Here is a 20,338-nt window from a genome sequence, read left to right as displayed (position 1 = left end):
AGTTGAAATATATTTATCATTAATGTTTAATTTTACTGCAGATAGGAGTTTTTCAATAGTTTCTTTCTGAACATTAATACTGATATAGAAGGATAGAAAAGGAATTATTATCAGGAAAAAATTATCAGGAATTTATAATCAGGAAAAAATTTCCTAAATTGAAAATAATTTTAATAGGGACTGTTTTTTCTTATGTTATGCCTAATTTGGGCATGACAGTTCTCTTCCCTAATTTTATTTCTGGTTTGTTTTGACTTGTTCCTCATACTTTCTCCTTCCCTGTAATGTGGATTATTTTTTCCTTTTTCATTCTCATTCCATCTATATGTCTTTCATTCTATTCCTAACTGCCTGATAAGGGGAGGCTCGTTCTTTTCAAAATGTATAGTGTTACTTTACCATGTTTTATTTACCGAAGATTTTTGAATAAAATGTGTTGTTTAGCACATTGTGAAAATAATGTCTGAAAAGAAATGAATTAGGTATTTTTTCCCACTCCCAGAGAAAATGTAATCGTATTACAATAGAGAGGCATTACCTGATTATGATCGAGACAATGAAGCATAATGTCGCAGAGAAGAACTGCACCAGAACGTACAACACCCGCACTACAATGTACAAGTACGGACTGGTGGCTGTCTGCTGCTGCTGCATGCCTTCGAACTGCATCCATTTCTCCCATGAAAGCTGTAGTTTTAAACATAGCATAGATTTGATTACATCATAGATTTTCCCTAATTATAGATTTTAACATATTATAGATTTTGATCATTTAAAGATTTCAGCATATTTCAGATTTAAACATATTATTGATTTTGGCATATTATAGTGTGATATTGCTCATGAAGCATGACCTCCATTTATAACCTATCACCCACCGCCTTATTTTTAATTTAATTTTCTTAAGTGCGTAGTTCAACAGACAACTTTGCTAATTTAGATACCCAGATCTAAGCTGGCAAAGCACACGCATCACTCAATTCTCATGAGTGGTCAATGTGTTTTTTCATGGCCTTTCTCCGCAAGCTATGAATATGATATTTAAAGTTTCATGCGATAAACAAATCTGTCAAGATAATGTGATAAACAGATCTGCTGAGTTGTTTAGGGCTCTTTCCCATTTTTGCAGAGGTTTTTTAAATTTTATTTCTAATCGTCATTTATTATGTGATATTTAGAGCACACGAAGGAGACCAGGGGGGTTAGCCCTAATCATTGACCCATCGTGGACTTCACAAAGCAATATACAAAACTGATACATTTTCCATATTCCAAATGCTTTATGTAAATGTGAGATGACATGGAAAATTGAGAGGGGACACGTAATAATCATTTATTGGTTAACGATTATCACGATAAAACTCCGTAGCCTTGTCAGTGTGAATCCAATCAAGAAGACAAGGAAACTTTAGAATCTAGCATTGGGACAGTCTAACCTTCATAGAGGACCTTTTAATGGAACTAAAAGGAACTTGAATTATGTGTGAAAACTTCCAATTGTTACCCCAAAGGCAGTTCTAACTCATGATATGATTTTCACCACATTCCACAAATGAGAATAAATTTCTGTCACCATGTTGTCGGTGCGATACCTTTGATTTTTGCCATACATGGAGAGAAAAATACTGAAACCTGCTATGATTAGCCCAAAAGGCAAAAGTTCCAACCCATGAAGCATCTACAACTGAGGATATTTTATGTCAGCAATGAAATCGATGGCAGAGCAGAAATCAAATTGAAATATTTTACATAATGGAAAATAGTTGACTTACAGATGAAACCTGGGAGACCGTGGGGGCAGTTGTGGTCGGTGCAGCCTGTATATTAGATATGCCATAGAGGTCTCTGTTGGTGTGAGATGACATGAGATAATGAGAGAGAACACGTTGTGTAGGTGGAAAATGACATGCTGAAGTTCCTTGTGATTTGGAACTAAAAAGAGATAGAAACAATGAGAAAAAAACAGCTCCATAATATAATATGATTTCAAATTTTTAACATATTAAACTAAAATAAAAATGACCAATTTCCAAGAATTATTATAATAAATAAAATTGCATAAGTTAAGTTTAAAACTATTTTGCATAAGTATATTCTGCAGTTTCACTTTTTTACTGTTAGCTGTGCGTACTTGAAGCTATGTAGTAGCTGGATTTCTGTACAAGCGTGGTTCAACGGCTAGGTCCATGTTCAAGTGACTTACGCCTGGAGCGAGGGGGAGTGGACTCGAACCCCGGCTGTGGTCCATTTTTAAAAATTTTTCTTTTTTTTCCTTACGTTTATTTTACATTATATTATTTATTTAATGCGTTTTTCGATATATTAAAGAATCCTATATATAAAATATGATTTGTTTTGTTCGAGACATTTCAAATAATGCTTAAAAACTGGAAAAATCCCGGAAAATTAGTTTATTTATATTATATTATTCTTTTAAACTCCTTTTACAATATTTTCACGATAGTTTAACATGCGAAATCTGTTCTATGTATAAAATAATGTGTCTTTCTTTGCGAAAGAACACATAATGGAATAAAAAATAAAATAAAATAAAATGGCGGGAAAAATTTCAAATTTCAAAACCGCCAAATTACCTTTAATATTAAGCTATTTGAAATTATGCAGCGGCCTAGGCCAATAGGCCCATACGCCAAAAACAATGGATCATTAAAATAGGTCAACAGACCCTTATATAAATAAAATACAAAAATTATATGTATATAAAATACAAAAATTATTAACCCTTATATAAATAAAATACAAAAATTATATATATATAAAATACAGAAATTATGTATATATAAAATACAGAAATTGTTATCCCTGAGACAACCAGTAAACACTGAGTGAGCTGTGAGCCAGAGCTGGTGGACCCCTCAATACAAGACAAAAAATCCAACAATTGCACCAAAAACAGCCGTAAATTACAACTCATAAAATCACCAAAAGGTGAAAGGATAAAATAACATAAATGAATATAGTGCTAAAATTGATAGGTTAAAACTGAGACAAAATCACAGATGTATTCACTTGCCAATAGGGCATTGAAAGGATCCAGCCAATCAAGTCAGCTGGAATCATGCTGGTAGAACCACAATAGTGAGGGTGAAGTAGTAACAGGTACTTAAAATAAAGAACAACAAGTAAAGCACAGTAAATTCAATTAAAGTACAAAAAAAATACAGAGGATAAAATACCAATAGATACTAAAAGGTAAGAGCTAAAAGGGGGTATATAACAATCTAAAAACCGTGTATAAAATACAATCGCAATGTAAAATACCAAAGGTATTAAAATCCAAAGGTTGTAAACAAACCTAAAGCATGTATAAAATGCAAAGGCAAGTTAAAACACTAAAATGGCAATGTGGTCCAAAAAAAAAAAAGTTTTGGCAAGGTGGTTATATCAAGCAGGTTGAAATTTTAGTTATTGTCAATTTCGTTTAATAATGCCATATGTTCCTCAAGAGTAGTTTTAATGATAATCTTAATAATTTCTCTACAGACCTTGTCTGCAAAAATTTTTGTTGGTCTGTTTTTTGGAAGAAATAATTTTTTCGGAGTGTCCGGTACCGATCACAATTATATAACAGATGCTCTATGGCAGGGCTCGAAAAAACTCAGAAATTTTACCCGTCCCCGAGGACGGCTTGTTCAACAATGCACCCGTCCTCTTTTGAAACTAACCCGTAGCTTCTGAATAAATAAAAATATAATTTTCTCCTATTTATTACAAACATTTATATAAATTACCAGATGAATTAGTAGTTACTAGGATTACAAATACTAGGATTACATTATACAGTAATAAAAAAATACTAGGTTACTAATAATAACCTCATATTTGAAATAATTTAAATGACAAAGATCAAGTTATCTGGAATGTCAATTTATCCGAGGGTACTGTGTTTTTTAAATGAATCAAATATAACGTTTGCCAGTTCCACAATCAAGTCAATGATTTACAAAGGTTTCTGCACAGAAATCTGAAAGGGGTTTTCCATTTAGGTAGATGTTGATAAAGGCGTTTAATGCTTCTTATTAAGACCAGTAAGTAATGTGTTTTTTGTAAGTTCATTGCTGAAAAGCCTCTTTCAACCGCTGCAGTACTCCCAGACAGAGAAAACATCAATTCCACCATGTGCAGTGTGTTGCTGTATTTCTAGATTAGAGGATCATTTTAGAAGTGAGGCGCTAGACTCTTGTAAGATAACAAAAATTGAAAATGTATCACGAACATTAACGGGGAAATGGCCGTCCGCGCGGACGGCGGATTCGAGAAATTCGTTGTCCGCGGGGAATTTTCGACCGCCGAGGACGGGCGGACGGGTTTTTCGAGCCCTGCTCTATGGTTTGTCTTTGGTTACAGTTTGAGCAAATATCTGATTTATTAAAAAATTTGTTTTGGTATACTCCGAACACTCCGCGCCCCGTCAGAAATTGGTCAAAATAGAAATTAGTTTGCAACCTTGTAGTTGACACAGTTCTTCTTCTTAATATATTTTCTTCTTCTTAATCTTCTTACACAGTTCTTCTTCTTAATAGAATTTAAATGTATGCCTGCCTTTCTCAGAATTTTCCCACTTGGTTAATATTAAGCTATAATTTTCAAACTCGGACCGAAATTAGGCCTCTATGAGCCGAACCAACCTTCCAAAGAAATTCCTTATAAATCCATTAGGGGGGCCGCAAAGGCCCCTTAAGTATTTTGTATAGCTAACCGTGAGAGCGTACCTGAAGCTATGTAGTAGCACGATCCCCGTATAAGCGTGGTTCAACGGCTAAGTCCATGTTCAAGTGACTTACACTTGGAGCGAGAGGGCGCGGGTTCAAACCTCGGCTTTGGGCTATTTTTCAAATATTTTTTTTCTTCTTCTTATGTTTATTTTGCATTTTATTATTTATTTAATGTGTTTTTTCGATTTATTAAACGATCCTATATCCTATTTTTCAAATTTTTTTTTTTCCTATGTCTATTTTGCATTTTATTATTTATTTAATGTGTTTTTCGATTTATTAAAGGATCCTATATATATAAAAAATGATTTTTTTATTCGAGAAATTTCAAGTAATGTTTAAAAACTGGAAAAATCCAGGAAAATTAGATTATTCATATTATATTATATATTTAAACTCCTTTTACAATATTTTCACGATTGTTTAGTAGGCGAAATCTGTTCTACGTATAAAATAATGTGTCATTCTTTATGAAAGAATGCGTAATGTTTATGTTTATGTAATGAATTATGTTTGTATTATATTATACGATTATATTTTAAAATTATATTATAATATTCTTCCGAATTTAAAAATAAATTAGTATCCATAACTTTCGAAATTAAAAATAATTAAATAAATAACAGCAATTTTGAAAAATCGTTAAAGAACATAAGAATATTATTCAATAAAATTTTAGGTTACTCTGAATTTCCGATTTCCTAGAAATGTACTTTTAAATCGTTACTTTTTTTGTTTAGAACTTGTACTTTTACTTGTACTTTTTAAAAGTAGCGTTGCCATATATGTATATATATATATATATATATATATATATATATATATATATATATATATATATATATATATATATATATATATATATATATATATATATATATATATATATATATATATATATATATATATATATATATATATATATATATATATATATATTAATAAAAATTAAAAATTGCCATTTCAGTTGCCCTGTTAAATATTTTTTTAATTATTATACGTAATCTAAATAAGAAAAATTATGCCTCTATTAAAATTAATTATGGAAGGCTTTCATTGTAAAGTATGTATAAATGTTAGGGAAATATGTTTTAAAAATTTAACTAAATATTTTTATAATAAAAATTAAGAAAAAATAAAAGATAAGTAAAGTATTAACAATTATTAAAGCAAAGCATTCCCACAATAGCCCGTTGAGTGCCTGAAAGTCATGCAGGTTAAGCTAGCACAATTTAATCATCAACAGTCATAAGAGTGATAATGTGGTTAGCACTGCGTATCACCCGCCTTTACTTCATGGACAAGCTGACCCATCGATCTAAACCTGAATTAATAATTCTTCGTTGTACCAATAGAAGACACACATTTTCTTTTAAATTACTTTATTTTTTAGTAACAATTTACATAATTATTTAACTCAAATATAAAATTGCTAATTTTTTATTCACACATATTCTTCATTTTAAAAATCAGAAGCTAAATGTACAGTGTATTATGAGATTTTTTCAAATCATTTCAGTTAGTAGCTTCAACTTTAATTTAATTTTAAAAAACATTTTACGTATTTTTCAGCATGTTTTTTTATTATTTTATTTGTATAATAATAATTTTAAAACCACCCAGTATTAATAACTAACTGACGTAGATTTCCTAAAGATGAGATGAAACGAAAAGTATGGGAAGTAAATGTCCACAGAGACGAATTCACAGCATCCAATAATAGTGTGTTATGCTCCAAACATTTTACTGCGGATTCATTTAATGGACAAAGATTCTTATATCTTATGAGCATTTGACAAAAATAATTAATACATATAATCATTTGCAATTGTTTCCTTATATTTTACATACTTTCAAATGTATCTTCTATTCAAAAAATCATTATTTTTATTTCATTGTTTGGTAAAATCATGCTTAACTAATATGTTATTAGCTTTTTATGATTAAGCAATTAAAAGCAAATAATTAAATGTAGCGCACATATTATGATGTATTTTTATTAGAAAACTTATTTCTTACAATCACGAATTAAATTAGGAAAGCATGCAAAATAAAATAAAAAAAAGAGAGAAAAGTCCTTAGGTACTCTTAAAAATATTCCTGTACGATGCGACCGCCAGCTATAAATTTTTCGCTAAAAAGGTAACCCCCATCTTTGAACAAGTTTTCCGAGCCCAAACAATAGACTGGCTCTCTCTACCCTAATATCTCCTCTAAGGGTTCGATCCCCGGTTGTGGTCCGTTTCTCAAAATATTTTTTTTTCTTTTGTTTATTTTACATTTTATTATTTATTTATTGTGTTTTTCGATTTATTAAAGGATCCTACACATAAAAAAAGGGGTTTTTTTTCGAGAAATTTCAAGTAATGTTTAAAAACTGGAAAAATCCAGGAAAATTAGATTATTTATATTATATTATATATTTAAACTCCTTTTACAATATTTTCACGATTGTTAAGAAGGCGAAATCTCTTCTATGTAAAAAAAAATAATGTGTCTTTCTTTATGAAAGAACGCATAATGGAATAAAAAATAAAATAAAATAAAATGGCGGGACAAAGGTTCAAATTTCAAGACCGCCAAACTCCCTTTGATATTAAGCTATAATTTTCAATTTCGGACCGGAAGTAGGCCTCTATGAGCTGAAACACTCCAAAAAAGAAAATATTTATAGATAGATTTGGGGGGCCGCAGTGGCCCCTTAAGTCATGTTCAGCTAACCGGGAGAGGGAACTTAAAGCTATGTAGTAGCTCGATCCCCGGATAAGCGTGGTCCAACGGCAAAGACCACGCGCTAGTGACTTACGCCTAGAGCGAGGGGGCACGGGTTCGCTTCCCGGTTGAGGTCCTTTTTTCAAAATATTTTTTTTTTCTTTTGTTTATTTTACATTTTGTTATTTATTTAATGCGTTTTTCGATTTATTAAAGGATCCTATATATGAAAAAAAAATTTTTTAATCGAGAAATTTCAAGTAAAGTTTAAAAACTGGAAAAATCCATGAAAATTAGATTATTTATATTTTATTATACATTTAAACTCCTTTTACAATATTTTCACGATTGTTTAGCAGGCGAAATCTCTTCTATGTATAAAATAATGTGTCTTTCTTCATGAAAGAACACATAATGAAAAAAAAAAAAAAATGGTGGGACAAAGGTTCATATTTCAAGACCGCCAAACTCCCTTTAATATTAAGCTATAACTTTCAATTTCGGACCAAAAGTAGGCCTCTATGAGCCGAAACACTCCACCAAAGAAAATATTTATAGATAGATTTGGGGGGCCGAAGTGGCCCCTTAAGTCTTGTTTAGCTAACCGGGAGAGGGAACTTAAAGCTATGTAGTAGCTCGTTCACCGGATAACCGTGGTCCAGCGGCATAGACCACGCGTTAGTGACTTACGCATAGAGCGAGGGGGAGCGGGTTCGAACCTCGGCAGTGGTATATTTTTAAAAATATTTATTATTTTTTCTTTTGTTTATTGTACATTATATTACTTATTTAATGTGTTTTTCGATTTATTAAAGGAAATATATACAAAAAAAAATTTTATTCGAGAAATTTCAAGTAATGTTTAAAAACTGGAAAAATTCAGTAAAATTGGATAATTTATACTATATTATATATTTAAACTCCTTTTACAATATTTTCACGATAGTTTAGCCGGCGAAATCTGTTCTATGTATAAAATAATGTATCTTTCTTCATGAAAGAACGCATAATGGAAAAAAAAAATAAATAAAATAAAAAGGCGGGACAAAGGTTCATATTTCAAGACCGCCAAATGCCCTTTAATATTAAGCTATAATTTTCAATTTCGGACCGGAAGTAGGCCTCGATGAGCCGAAACACTCCACCAAAGAAAATATTTATAGATAGATTTGGGGGGCCGCAGTGGCCCCTTAAGTCTTGTTTAGCTAACCGGGAGAGGGAACCTAAAGCTATGTAGTAGCTCGTTCCCCGGATAAACGTGGTCCAACGGCATAGACCACGCGTTAATGACTTACGCCTAGAGCAAAGGGGGAGCGGGTTCGATCCCCGGCAGTGGGCTACTTTTCGAAATATTTATTATTTTTTCTTTTGTTTATTTTACATTTTATTATTTATTTAATGTGTTTTTCGATTTATTAAAGGATCCTATATATATAAAAAAAATTTTTTTTATTCGAAAAATTTCAGGTAAAGTTTAAAAACTGGAAAAATCCATGAAAATTGGATTATTTATATTATATTATATATTTAAACTCCTTTTACAATATTTTCACTATTGTTTAGCAGGCGAAATCTCTTCTATTTATAAAATAATGTGTCTTTCTTTATGAAAGAACGCATAATGGAAAAAAAAAAAAAAAAAAAAATGGCGGGACAAAGGTTCAAATTTCAAGACCGCCAAACTCCCTTTAACATTAAGCTATAATTTTCACTTTCGGACCGGATGTAGGCCACTAGGAGCTGAGACAATCCACCAAAGAAAATATTTATAGATAGATTTGGGGGGCCGCAGTGGCCCCTTTAGTCTTGTTTAGCTAACCGGGAGAGGGAACTTAAAGCTATGAAGTAGCTCGTTTCCCGGAAAAGCGTGGTCCAACGGCAATGACCACGCGTTAGTGACTTATGTCTACAGCCAGGGGGAGCGGGTTCGATCCCCGGCAGTGGGCTATTTTTCAAAATATTTATTATTCTTTCTTTTGTTTATTTTACATTTTATAATTTATTTAATGTGTTTTTCGATTTATTAAAGGATCCTAATTTTTTTTTCATTCGAGAAATTTCAAGTAAAGTTTAAAAACTGGAAAAATCCATGAAAATTGGATTATTTATATTATATTATATATTTAAACTTCTTTTACAATATTTTCACTATTGTTTAGTAGGCGAAATCTCTTCTATTTATAAAATAATTTTTTTTTTTTTATGAAAGAACGCATAATGGAAAAAAAAAAAAAAAATTTCGGGACAAAGGTTCAAATTTCAAGACCGCCAAACTCCCTTTAATATTAAGCTATAATTTTCAATTTCGGACCGGAAGTTGGCCTCTATGAGCTGAAACACTCCACTAAAGAAAATATTTATAGATAGATTTGGGGGGCCGCAGTGGCCCCTTAAGTCTTGTTTAGCTAACCGGGAGAGGGAACTTAAAGCTATGTAGTAGCTCGTTCACCGGATAAGCGTGGTCCAACGGCATAGACCACGCGTTAGTGATTTACGTCTACAGCGAGGGGGAGCGGGTTCAATCCCGGGCAGTGGTCTATTTTTCAAAATATTTATTATTTTTTCTTTTGTTTATTGTACATTTTATTACTTATTTAATGTGTTTTTCGATTTATTAAAGGAAATATATACAAAAAAAAAAATTTTATTTGAGAAATTTCAAGTAATGTTTAAAAACTGGAAAAATTCAGTAAAATTAGTTTATTTATATTATATTATATATTTAAACTCCTTTTACAATATTTTCACGATAGTTTAGCAGGCGAAATCTGTTCTATGTGTAAAATAATGTTTCTTTCTTCATGAAAGAACGCATAATGGAAAAAAAAATAAATAAAATGGCGGGACAAAGGTTCCAATTTCAAGACCGCCAAACTCCCTTTAATATTAAGCTATAATTTTCAATTTCGGACCGGAAGTAGGAATCTATGAGCTGAGACACTCCACCAAAGAAAATATTTATAGATAGATTTAGGGGGCCGCAGTGGCCCCTTAAGTCTTGTTTAGCTAACCGGGAGAGGGAACTTAAAGCTATGTAGTAGCTCTATCCCCGGATAAGCGTGGTCCAACGGCAAAGACCACGCGCTAGTAACTTCCGCCTAGAGCGAGGGGGCGCGGCTTCGATCCTCGGCAATGGTCTATTTTTAAAAATATTTATTATTTTTTCTTTTGTTTATTGTACATTTTATTACTTATTTAATATGTTTTTCGATTTATTAAAGGAAATATATACAAAAAAAATTTTTTATTCGAGAAATTTCAAGTAATGTTTAAAAACTGGAAAAATCCATGAAAATTGGATTATTTATATTATATTATATATTTAAACTCCTTTTACAATATTTTCACTATTGTTTAGCAGGCGAAATCTCTTCTATTTATAAAATAATGTGTCTTTCTTTATGAAAGAACGCATAATGGAAAAAAAAAAAAAAATAAAATTTCGGGACAAAGGTTCAAATTTCAAGACCGCCAAACTCCCTTTAATATTAAGCTATAATTTTCAATTTCGGACCGTAAGTAGGCCTCTATGAGCTGAGACACTCCACCAAAGAAAATATTTATAGATAGATTTGGGGGGCCGCAGTGGCCCCTTAAGTCTTTTTTAGCTAACCGGGAGAGGGAACTTAAAGCTATGAAGTAGCTCGTTACCCGGATAAGCGTGGTCCAACGGCAAAGACCACGCGTTAGTGACTTACGCCTAGAGCGAAGGGGAGCGGGTTCGATCCTCGGCTATGGTCTATTTTTAAAAATATTTATTATTTTTTCTTTTGTTTATTGTACATTTTATTACTTATTTAATATGTTTTTCGATTTATTAGAGGAAATATATACAAAAAAAATTTTTTATTCGAGAAATTTCAAGTAATGTTTAAAAACTGTAAAAATCCATGAAAATTGGATTATTTATATTATATTATATATTTAAACTCCTTTTACAATATTTTCACTATTGTTTAGCAGGCGAAATCTCTTCTATTTATAAAATAATGTGTATTTCTTTATGAAAGAACGCATAATGGAAAAAAAAAAATAAAATAAAATTTCGGGACAAAGGTTCAAATTTCAAGAACGCCAAACTCCCTTTAATATTAAACTATAATTTTCAATTTCGGACCGTAAGTAGGCCTCTATGAGCTGAGACACTCCACCAAAGAAAATATTTATAGATAGATTTGGGGGGCCGCAGTGGCCCCTTAAGTCTTTTTTAGCTAACCGGGAGAGGGAACTTAAAGCTATGAAGTAGCTCGTTACCCGGATAAGCGTGGTCCAACGGCAATGACCACGCGTTAGTGACTTACGTCTAGAGCGAGGGGGAGCGGGTTCGATCCCCGTCAGTGGTCTATTTTTCAAAATATTTATTATTTTTTCTTTTGTTTATTTTACATTTTATTATTTATTTAATGTGTTTTTCGATTTATTAAAGGAAATATATACAAAAAAAAAATTTTATTCGAGAAATTTCAAGTAATATTGAAAAACTGGAAAAATTCAGTAAAATTAGATTATTTATACTATATTATATATTTAAACTCCTTTTACAATATTTTCGCGATAGTTTAGCAGGCGAAATCTGTTCTATGTGTAAAATAATGTTTCTTTCTTCATGAAAGAATGCATAATGGAAAAAAAAAAAAAAATGGCGGGACAAAGGTTCCAATTTCAAGAACGCCAAACTCCCTTTAATATTAAACTATAATTTTCAATTTCGGACCGTAAGTAGGCCTCTATGAGCTGAGACACTCCACCAAAGAAAATATTTATAGATAGATTTGGGGGGCCGCAGTGGCCCCTTAAGTCTTGTTTAGCTAACCGGGAGAGGGAACTTACAGCTATGAAGTAGCTCGTTACCCGGATAATCGTGGTCCAACGGCAAAGACCACGCGTTAGTGACTTATGCCTAGAGCGAAGGGGAGCGGGTTCGATCCCCGGCAGTGGTCTATTTTTCAAAATATTTATTATTTTTTCTTTTGCTTATTTTACATTTTATAATTTATTTAATGTGTTTTTCGATTTATTAAAGGATCCTATAGATAAAAATTTTTTTTTTTTCATTCGAGAAATTTCAAGTAAAGTTTAAAAACTGGAAAAATCCATGAAAATTGGATTATTTATATTTATATTATATTATGTATTTAAACTCCTTTTACAATATTTTCACTATTGTTTAGCAGGCGAAATCTCTTCTATTTATAAAATAATGTGTCTTTCTTTATGAAAGAACGGATAATGGAAAAAAAAAATAAATAAAATTTCGGGACAAAGGTTCAAATTTCAAGACCGCCAAACTCCCTTTAATATTAAGCTATAATTTTCAATTTCGGACCGGAAGTAGGCCTCTATGAGCTGAAACACTCCACCAAAGAAAATATTTATAGATAGATTTGGGGGGCCGCAGTGGCCCCTTAAGTCTTGTTTAGCTAACCGGGAGAGGGAACTTAAAGCTAAGTAGTAGCTCGTTCACCGGATAAGCGTGGTCCAACGGCATAGACCACGCGTTAGTGACTTACGCCTAGAGCGAGGGGGAGCGGGTTCGATCCCGGGCAGTGGTCTATTTTTCAAAATATTTATTATTTTTTCTTTTGTTTATTGTACATTTTATTACTTATTTAATGTGTTTTTCGATTCATTAAAGAATACTATATATAAAAAAAATGATTTTTTTATTCGAGAAATTTCAAGTAATGCTTAAAAACAGGAAAAATCCAGTAAAATTAGATTATTTATATCATATTATATATTTAAACTCCTTTTACAATATTTTCACGATAGTTTATCAGGCGAAATCTCTTCTATGTATAAAATAATGTGTCTTTCTTTATGAAAGAACGCATAATGGAAAAAAAAATAAAATAAAATGGCGAGACAAAGGTTCAAATTTCAAGACTGCCAAACTCCCTTTAATATTAAGCTATAATTTTCAATTTCGGACCGAAAGTAGGCCTCTATGAGCTGAAACACTCCACCAAAGAAAATATTTATAGATAGATTTGGGGGGGGGGCGCAGTGGCCCCTTTAGTCTTGTTTAGCTGTCCGGGAGAGGGAAATTAAAGCTATGTAGTAGCTCGATTCCCGGATAAGCGTGGTCCAACGGCTGAGACCACGCGCTAGTTGCTTACGCCTAGAGCGAGGGGGTGCGGGTTCGATCCCCGGCAGTGGCCTATTTTTCAAAATATTTATTATTTTTTCTTTTGTTTATTTTACATTTTATTATTTATTTAATGTGTTTTTCGATTTATTAAAGGATGAATGATGAATGAAAGGATGAATAAAAGGATGGCAACAAACGAAATATTTTGCAACAAGCGAAAATATCACAATTTTATTTAAGAACAAAGCTAGCCATGGAAATTTACGATTACGTATTTTTCTATCGGCTATTTTTTGCAGAGTTAAAAGTTAATAATTAGTGGTGTGATCAACCAGTTGTGATTTTTATCTTTTGAGCTCTTTTTAATAGTAAAAAATGCATTCATTTTTTTAGTAGTGGTACACTGCGTTTCGAAAAATTTAGAAAGGGTACACAAAAGTCATAAGTTTGGGAAACACTGCTCTAAGGTATCATGATAAAATAACGAAATTTTATCCCTTTTTCCAAATTTTATATAACAAATGTATTTTTTATTGTTATATTTGGAAAAATCAAACCAAAGCACTTCGGTAAAAGTCATCAAGATTTTTGGTGTTCCCATAGTTTCAGTAACACGATAAATTTTTCCATTTTCTAGCAGTTTTGACCATATTTTTTTTTCAAGTAATATTTATTTCAAAAAAGTATATTTTAGTAAATTTTTGAAAAACCAGGAATAAAACATTTAGAAATTCAAAGGCAGAAAAAGATTTTTATAACTATTTTTTAAAAAATACGCTTAGAAATCGAGAAAAATCGAATTTTTATATTATTATTCCTTAAAATAGGATTGTACAATGCTCAAAAATAAAAAAGGAAAAGAGAAAAACGGACCACCTTGAATAACTTTAGATCCAATGATCGGATCTTCACATTCTAGGTCTCAATCTTAATAATTCGAGAGAGTGACTTCAAATGGGTTAAATAATTACTGCAAACGATATTTTAAGTACCGAAATAAAACATAAAAGCTCACTTTTTCGCAATAAACATAACATTTTTATGATGGATCTCAGTCTCCCAAAATATAGGGGGTAGTCTCAATCTGGAAAGTAGGGTCCCCATTGTTTGGACAGAAGAGTGATCCAAAGTCAGAACCCCTTAATGTTATTTTTACATTTTGCGTATTTCACCATATCTTGATAACATTTTAAGGGAATTGAAAATTTTTTGCACACAATTATGAAATTAGTTTGTCCAAATATAATTTTGTGAAAAAACTAATTTTTAGTAAATATTTATTATTTTTTTATGATTTGTAAAACTGTGAATTGTTTGTTCTTTTCCCATTAATTAATTGACATTCCTTCATTAGTTAATTCTGATGACTCCTTTTTTGGCTAGAAGTTATCAAATATAAAAAATAATAATTAAGAACCATTTTTAATTTTTATTCTAATTATATTATATTATATTATATTATATTATATTATATTATATTATATTATATTATATTATATTATATATTATATTATATTATATTATATTATATTATATTATATTATATTATATTATATTATATTATATTATATTATATTATATTATATTATATTATATTATATTATATTATATTATATTATGTTAGATTAAGTATAATTTTAAATGTTACAATTTTAAACTACATTTATAATGGTACGCATAGTGACCCATCCTCCTAAAAAGGTCTGCCCTTGCCTATTCGTGCTTCTGTACTGTATTACACAAATCATATGTAAGTAATTTTAATAAATAAATTAGAGAGTCGGTGGCTCTGGGGATAGAGCATTCGCCTTTCAATTAGGTGATCCCGGTTCGAAGTGATGGCTGATCGCTACGAATTCCGCATCCGACTCTCACAGACCAGAGTTATGACATAAGATATCCTCACTGGTAGACGGATTATGGGTTAGAGTCCCCCTGCCGTTTGGCTAACCATGGGTTTCTCACCATGTAACGCAAATGCGGGTTAGTTCCATCAACAAGTCCTCCACGTAGGCAAATTTCTCCCAATACTTGATCCAGAAGTTCCCTTGTCTTCTGGATCAGGTTCAAAGTTACAAGGTTACGGAGTTGAGCATTAGTAGTCGCAAACCTATGAAGTTGGGTCAGCTGCTCAAATATGTTTATGTCTCGAATGGGACAGATCGTTAAGACACGGTTCCCAGCAGATCACTTAAGTCAAGCATCACTGGCTGCTATCAGTCTGCGTAGGGACCGAGTGTGTACGGTAGGTCCCCATTCAACTGTTCTAGCGTAAAGTGCTCGACTTCGCGTGCAGGTCGTCGAACTACAGAAGCTGGGGTGCCATGCCCTCTGCAGAGGATCAAAATTGTGATGGCATGTTTTCGGATCATCCTCAGGGGTGTTTCCCAGACAGTCGCCAATAGCTCATTATGCAGCTTTAGTGCGACGTAAATGAACTACAACTACAGCTTCAACGACGTTCATAAAATAAATAAATTATGAAGTCAGTATTTATCTTTAAATTAAGAAGAAGTCATTTTAAATGAGCATACAAAAAATAAAATAATTAAAACACACAATTTTTTTCTTATAAACTGTATTGATTGACACTAATTTATTTCAATAAAAAGCTTAATTTTATATATTTCAAAATACAAATTCTTTCATTTGTTTCTCTTTTTAAATATTAAAAAAGGCACATATTGAATATTGAAAATATTGTATTGATTTGAGCCAGCAGGTCGAGAGCAGCAAATTATTCAGCTATGAATTGAAGAGCATAAGCAAATATCCACGTAGCATGGATTATTTTATGGTCTTTAGTTGAAGAGGTCTTCTGTTGCTATAAATTGAGGAATTACATAAGCTTTTGTTTTGCGCATTCTGGACACAAAATTTCAGGTCCATCTGTAATGAAGCCTTTTCCAACCAAAGAAGAAGTGCACATAGCACATTTAAAGCAATCATTATGCCAAGTACGATCTTCAAACGATATGAACCTCGTACCTCCAATACCTGCAATAAAAATTTCATTACAAGGTGATTCAACATAGCCCTTACAAGGTAAGGTATATCATAGGGATTGAGAATTATGAAACAATTCATTTCATTGTATTCCAATAGGGATGCCCTATCAGAGTACAATGAAATTTGATGATTAATGAACTGGCAGTTCGTGCGCATTTGAAATGGTATTTAAATTTACCTAAAATTTCTTAATGTGATGATGATTCTGTGTTTTCTTGTAATTGCGGTCAAACATGACATGCAAATCGGTTATTTGACGTAATTTAACGATTTGGCTGCTAACTTATTAAACTTACCAAGTTAGACATAAAATTTTTAAAAAGCGTAGAATAGTGATTTAGCTATTTCTGTGCTTATTTGGATGCCATATTTAACAATAATTACTAGAAAACATAAAATTGCTAAATATAATATATTACAAAATAATTATATTACAAAATATATATATAATCATATTACAAACTTATATTAGGTGGTCAAGTATACAATTTATTAGCAGGGGAGTTTTGATTGTTTTGCAGCTACGGACTCCTATGTCTAAAAATGAGTAACTCGCCTTATTTAGTTAAAATTTTGATTTAGTTTTGGGATAATAAAATGGATTTTATTGACGGTTTTCGGATTTTCAATGTAAAGGAAAAATATATTTAACTTTCGTGCAGTCACGTAGTTTTATGCCTGAAGATAAATTTTTTGACTTCATTTAAAATTGCGAGTTAGTATCGAAGTTATTAAAGTTGAAATGTTTGATGTTTTTTCATACAATCCCGAAAAGCTTTAAAAAAGTGCTTTTGCCACCAAATTTTCGGCAGAACCAAATGCTTTCAGTTTATTTTTCTCGAAAAAAAAACTTTTTTTGGACTGTTTTAATTAGCGGAGCTCGATGTTATTAATTATATAAAATTAGATCGGATATTTCTTATTTGTTTCTGCTAAGATCACGCGTTTCCTTTCCCTTTCTCTCCAAAGTGACGTCACTTGTGTGCGACGTCACACTATCCTTTTTCTTCCTTTTTTTTACTCATTTGTAAGGAATTGTGTTTTCAATTAAAGCCTTTCAGATTTTGATTTTCAAATATACTTACAATATTTAGATTTAATTTCAGGCTGCAATTCATAATTTAAACGTATTTGCTACCAGGTAAAAATTAAAAAAGAGTTAATTTAACTAATAAAGTTTTTTGATATGAGTTATTATTTTGGCTTTTCAATTTGAATTTTTATTTTTATTTTGAACTTACGTAGATTTAAGTATTAATTTCTTATAGGTTTCATTTAATACTTTTAACTTATTAATTATTTAAAAAAAATAAAATTAAAGAAAAATTTAAAAAAAATTAAAATAATGCTCTTTTGATGTGAATTTCCCTTTTTGGTTTTCTAAACATAATTATGTTTTCATTCTGATTTTTTTAATGTGTAATTTTATTTTTAGAAGTAATTTTAGAGTTTTGAATGAGAGAGAGTTAATTTTTCATTTATATTACTTTAATTTTGAAGCAGATGAGGGAGAATTTTAAATAAGTGAGTAAAGCGATCTAAATAAATAAATAAATAAATAAAATAAAAAACTATGCAAGCAATTTTGAGATACGGTAAGCGTCAGAAAACTGGGGGAGGGGCTTGAATGCAACTTAATTTACATAAGAATACATAAGTTTTTGAAATTTTTCATCTCAAAATTTAAGAATTATTTTTCGCTGCGCAATTTAGTTTGGTGGAATCTATAAGTAGTAGAATAATAATTTTTTGTAGCAATAACGCACGCATACGTCTAAAGATGATCAATGCATTTTAGTTATTTTAAATTTCCAATTAGTTTCAGAGCAATTAAATTGCAAAATCCCGTGTTTTTATTTATGAATATCAATCCACTCCAATATCTTGAGTTTTTTTTGTTGTTTTTCTATTTATTAATCGGTAATTCATCCTGGATTGCGAATCAATCTGAAAAGAACTGCACAAGCAGTTTCGGGGATTGTTGAGCGATAGCAAGCAGTTAGCTTATTCTCTAATGCAGGGGTGTCAAACTCAAAAGCTAACTTGGGCCAAATAAACAATGATTTACTTTACGTGGGCCGCAAAAGAAAAAAAATTCAATGTTCATAGAAACAAATATTTTTATTTTGAATAGTACATTGTAATAAACATATATAAAGTTAAATTATTCTTTGATACTTGACATCTCTTCTCTGCTTCTATCTGTCCAATTTCGGGAGAAATTTTATTGACCGAGACTACTTTCAAAATTGACCCAACGTGAGCGTTATTAATACAGTTTCGGACAGGAGATTTATTTCCATTCATAATAGAAAATAATTGCTCTCACTGATAAGTACTTCCAAACATGGAAATAATTTCATGCGCGAATTTTCGAGTATTTTCAAACCTTGCCGGTAAATATTTGTAAAATTCAGTCACACCCACTTCTTTTGTCTTCAAATTTGAGTCGTACTGAATCTCAATCACTTCCATTTGCATATTACTGGGTACTGAGTCTATATTTATTGAGAAAATCGAAGAAAACAAACAAAATTTGTCTTCCAAAGAATTAAAATCTTTAAACCTTGTTTCAAATTCGGATCTAAGATTTGAAATTTTTTCTGCGTATTTTTGATACAATGCAGTATCCCTGGAATGGCAGGTGCCGCAAGCCAATTAGAATTTTTCGCGATTTAAAATGATCCGTATAGTTTATAAATAAAGTATATTCTAATTTTACATGCTAGTTTTCTTTCTAAATCTCATCTCTATTTTATTTTTACTTTGCGTCAGATATATTGACTTGGCCGCAAAAATGTTCATCTCGGGCCGCATGCAGCCCGCGGGCCGTGAGTTTGACGCCCCTGCTCTAATATAATCACTATAAAATTTAGAATACATGAAAGTATAAATTGCAAGGCACTAAACAAGACGAAGGCGCAAAGAGGGAGTGATGCGAAACTGTCTGAATTGAAATGCGCAAGAATTTACGGTTTTGGCGAGAGAAACCAAGTAGGGCGCAGAGCACCCTGGTTTATAAAAGATTTAAGATTCTATTATTTAAATTCATATGTTATTCAAAAAGTAAATTATATTAAATTGAACCATCTGATTTTTTCAGGTGGAAGAGCAGTCAAGTTAACAAACAAAATTTCCAACAAAAACAAAATTTCTAATAATTTGTTTGGCGCTGATTTTAAATAATGACAATATAATTAATAATAGAATTAATGAAAATCATGGAATTAATAATAATGAGAGAAATAATAAAGATAGAAATAAAAAGATAATCGATTTACTTCTAAATATAAAAAATTAACCCTCTAATTTGGATTTTCTTTAAATTTTTCCTAAAAATGGCTAAAAAAAGTACATATTTAAAATTCAAAAATTTTGTTTGAAAGCACGTATTTAAATTTTTCGAAACATTTTGCGTTTTTATTCAATATCAAGAAGGTTTACTATGCGCTAGAATAATGTTTTAGTAAATTTTAAGGTGATAAATTAGATGTTCCAACGTTACTCCACCCAAGATGGTGACTTTATGAAACATTTGAAAAAACAAAAAACAAATATTGGAATTTTAATTTTTCATTTGTGAATTATAAATAACAAAGATCGAATTTTTGAAAGTTGTAATTTTTTTTATATTTGTAATTTCTTAGGGTTCATTGAGCAGTTTTAATTTTTAAAATCGATTCATACACTAGAAAGGAAAAATAGGCCCCTTTTTGAGTCTTAACTAATTAGTATAAACAATTTAAGAATAAATATTATTAACACTAGAAAGACGGAAAATTGGTATATA

The 20,338-nt window shown here is 31.0% G+C and overlaps 1 protein-coding gene across 3 annotated transcripts in view; it reads right to left on the bottom strand.

Moving 5' to 3' along the window:
- Positions 1–15,984: 15,984 nt before the first annotated feature.
- The window catches only part of LOC107437445 (four and a half LIM domains protein 2), a 60,223-nt gene continuing 55,869 nt past the window's right edge, over positions 15,985–20,338 (bottom strand). For 2 of the 3 annotated variants that reach the window (XM_087154701.1, XM_087154703.1), the window contains exon 6: positions 16,018–16,536. In XM_087154701.1, the coding sequence (XP_087010827.1) occupies positions 16,379–16,536 (158 nt within the window). In that variant the 3' untranslated portion in view covers positions 16,018–16,378. Of the gene's footprint in view, positions 16,537–20,338 lie in introns of all 3 variants that reach the window. The other variant, XM_087154702.1, reaches the window with a different exon arrangement.

Source organism: Parasteatoda tepidariorum, chromosome 11 (genome assembly GCF_982258835.1).
Source record: "Parasteatoda tepidariorum strain Cologne lab strain chromosome 11, Ptep-v5.0, whole genome shotgun sequence".
NCBI classification, from domain to species: domain Eukaryota; kingdom Metazoa; phylum Arthropoda; class Arachnida; order Araneae; family Theridiidae; genus Parasteatoda; species Parasteatoda tepidariorum.
This window is presented reverse-complemented; position numbering and strand designations above follow the sequence as displayed.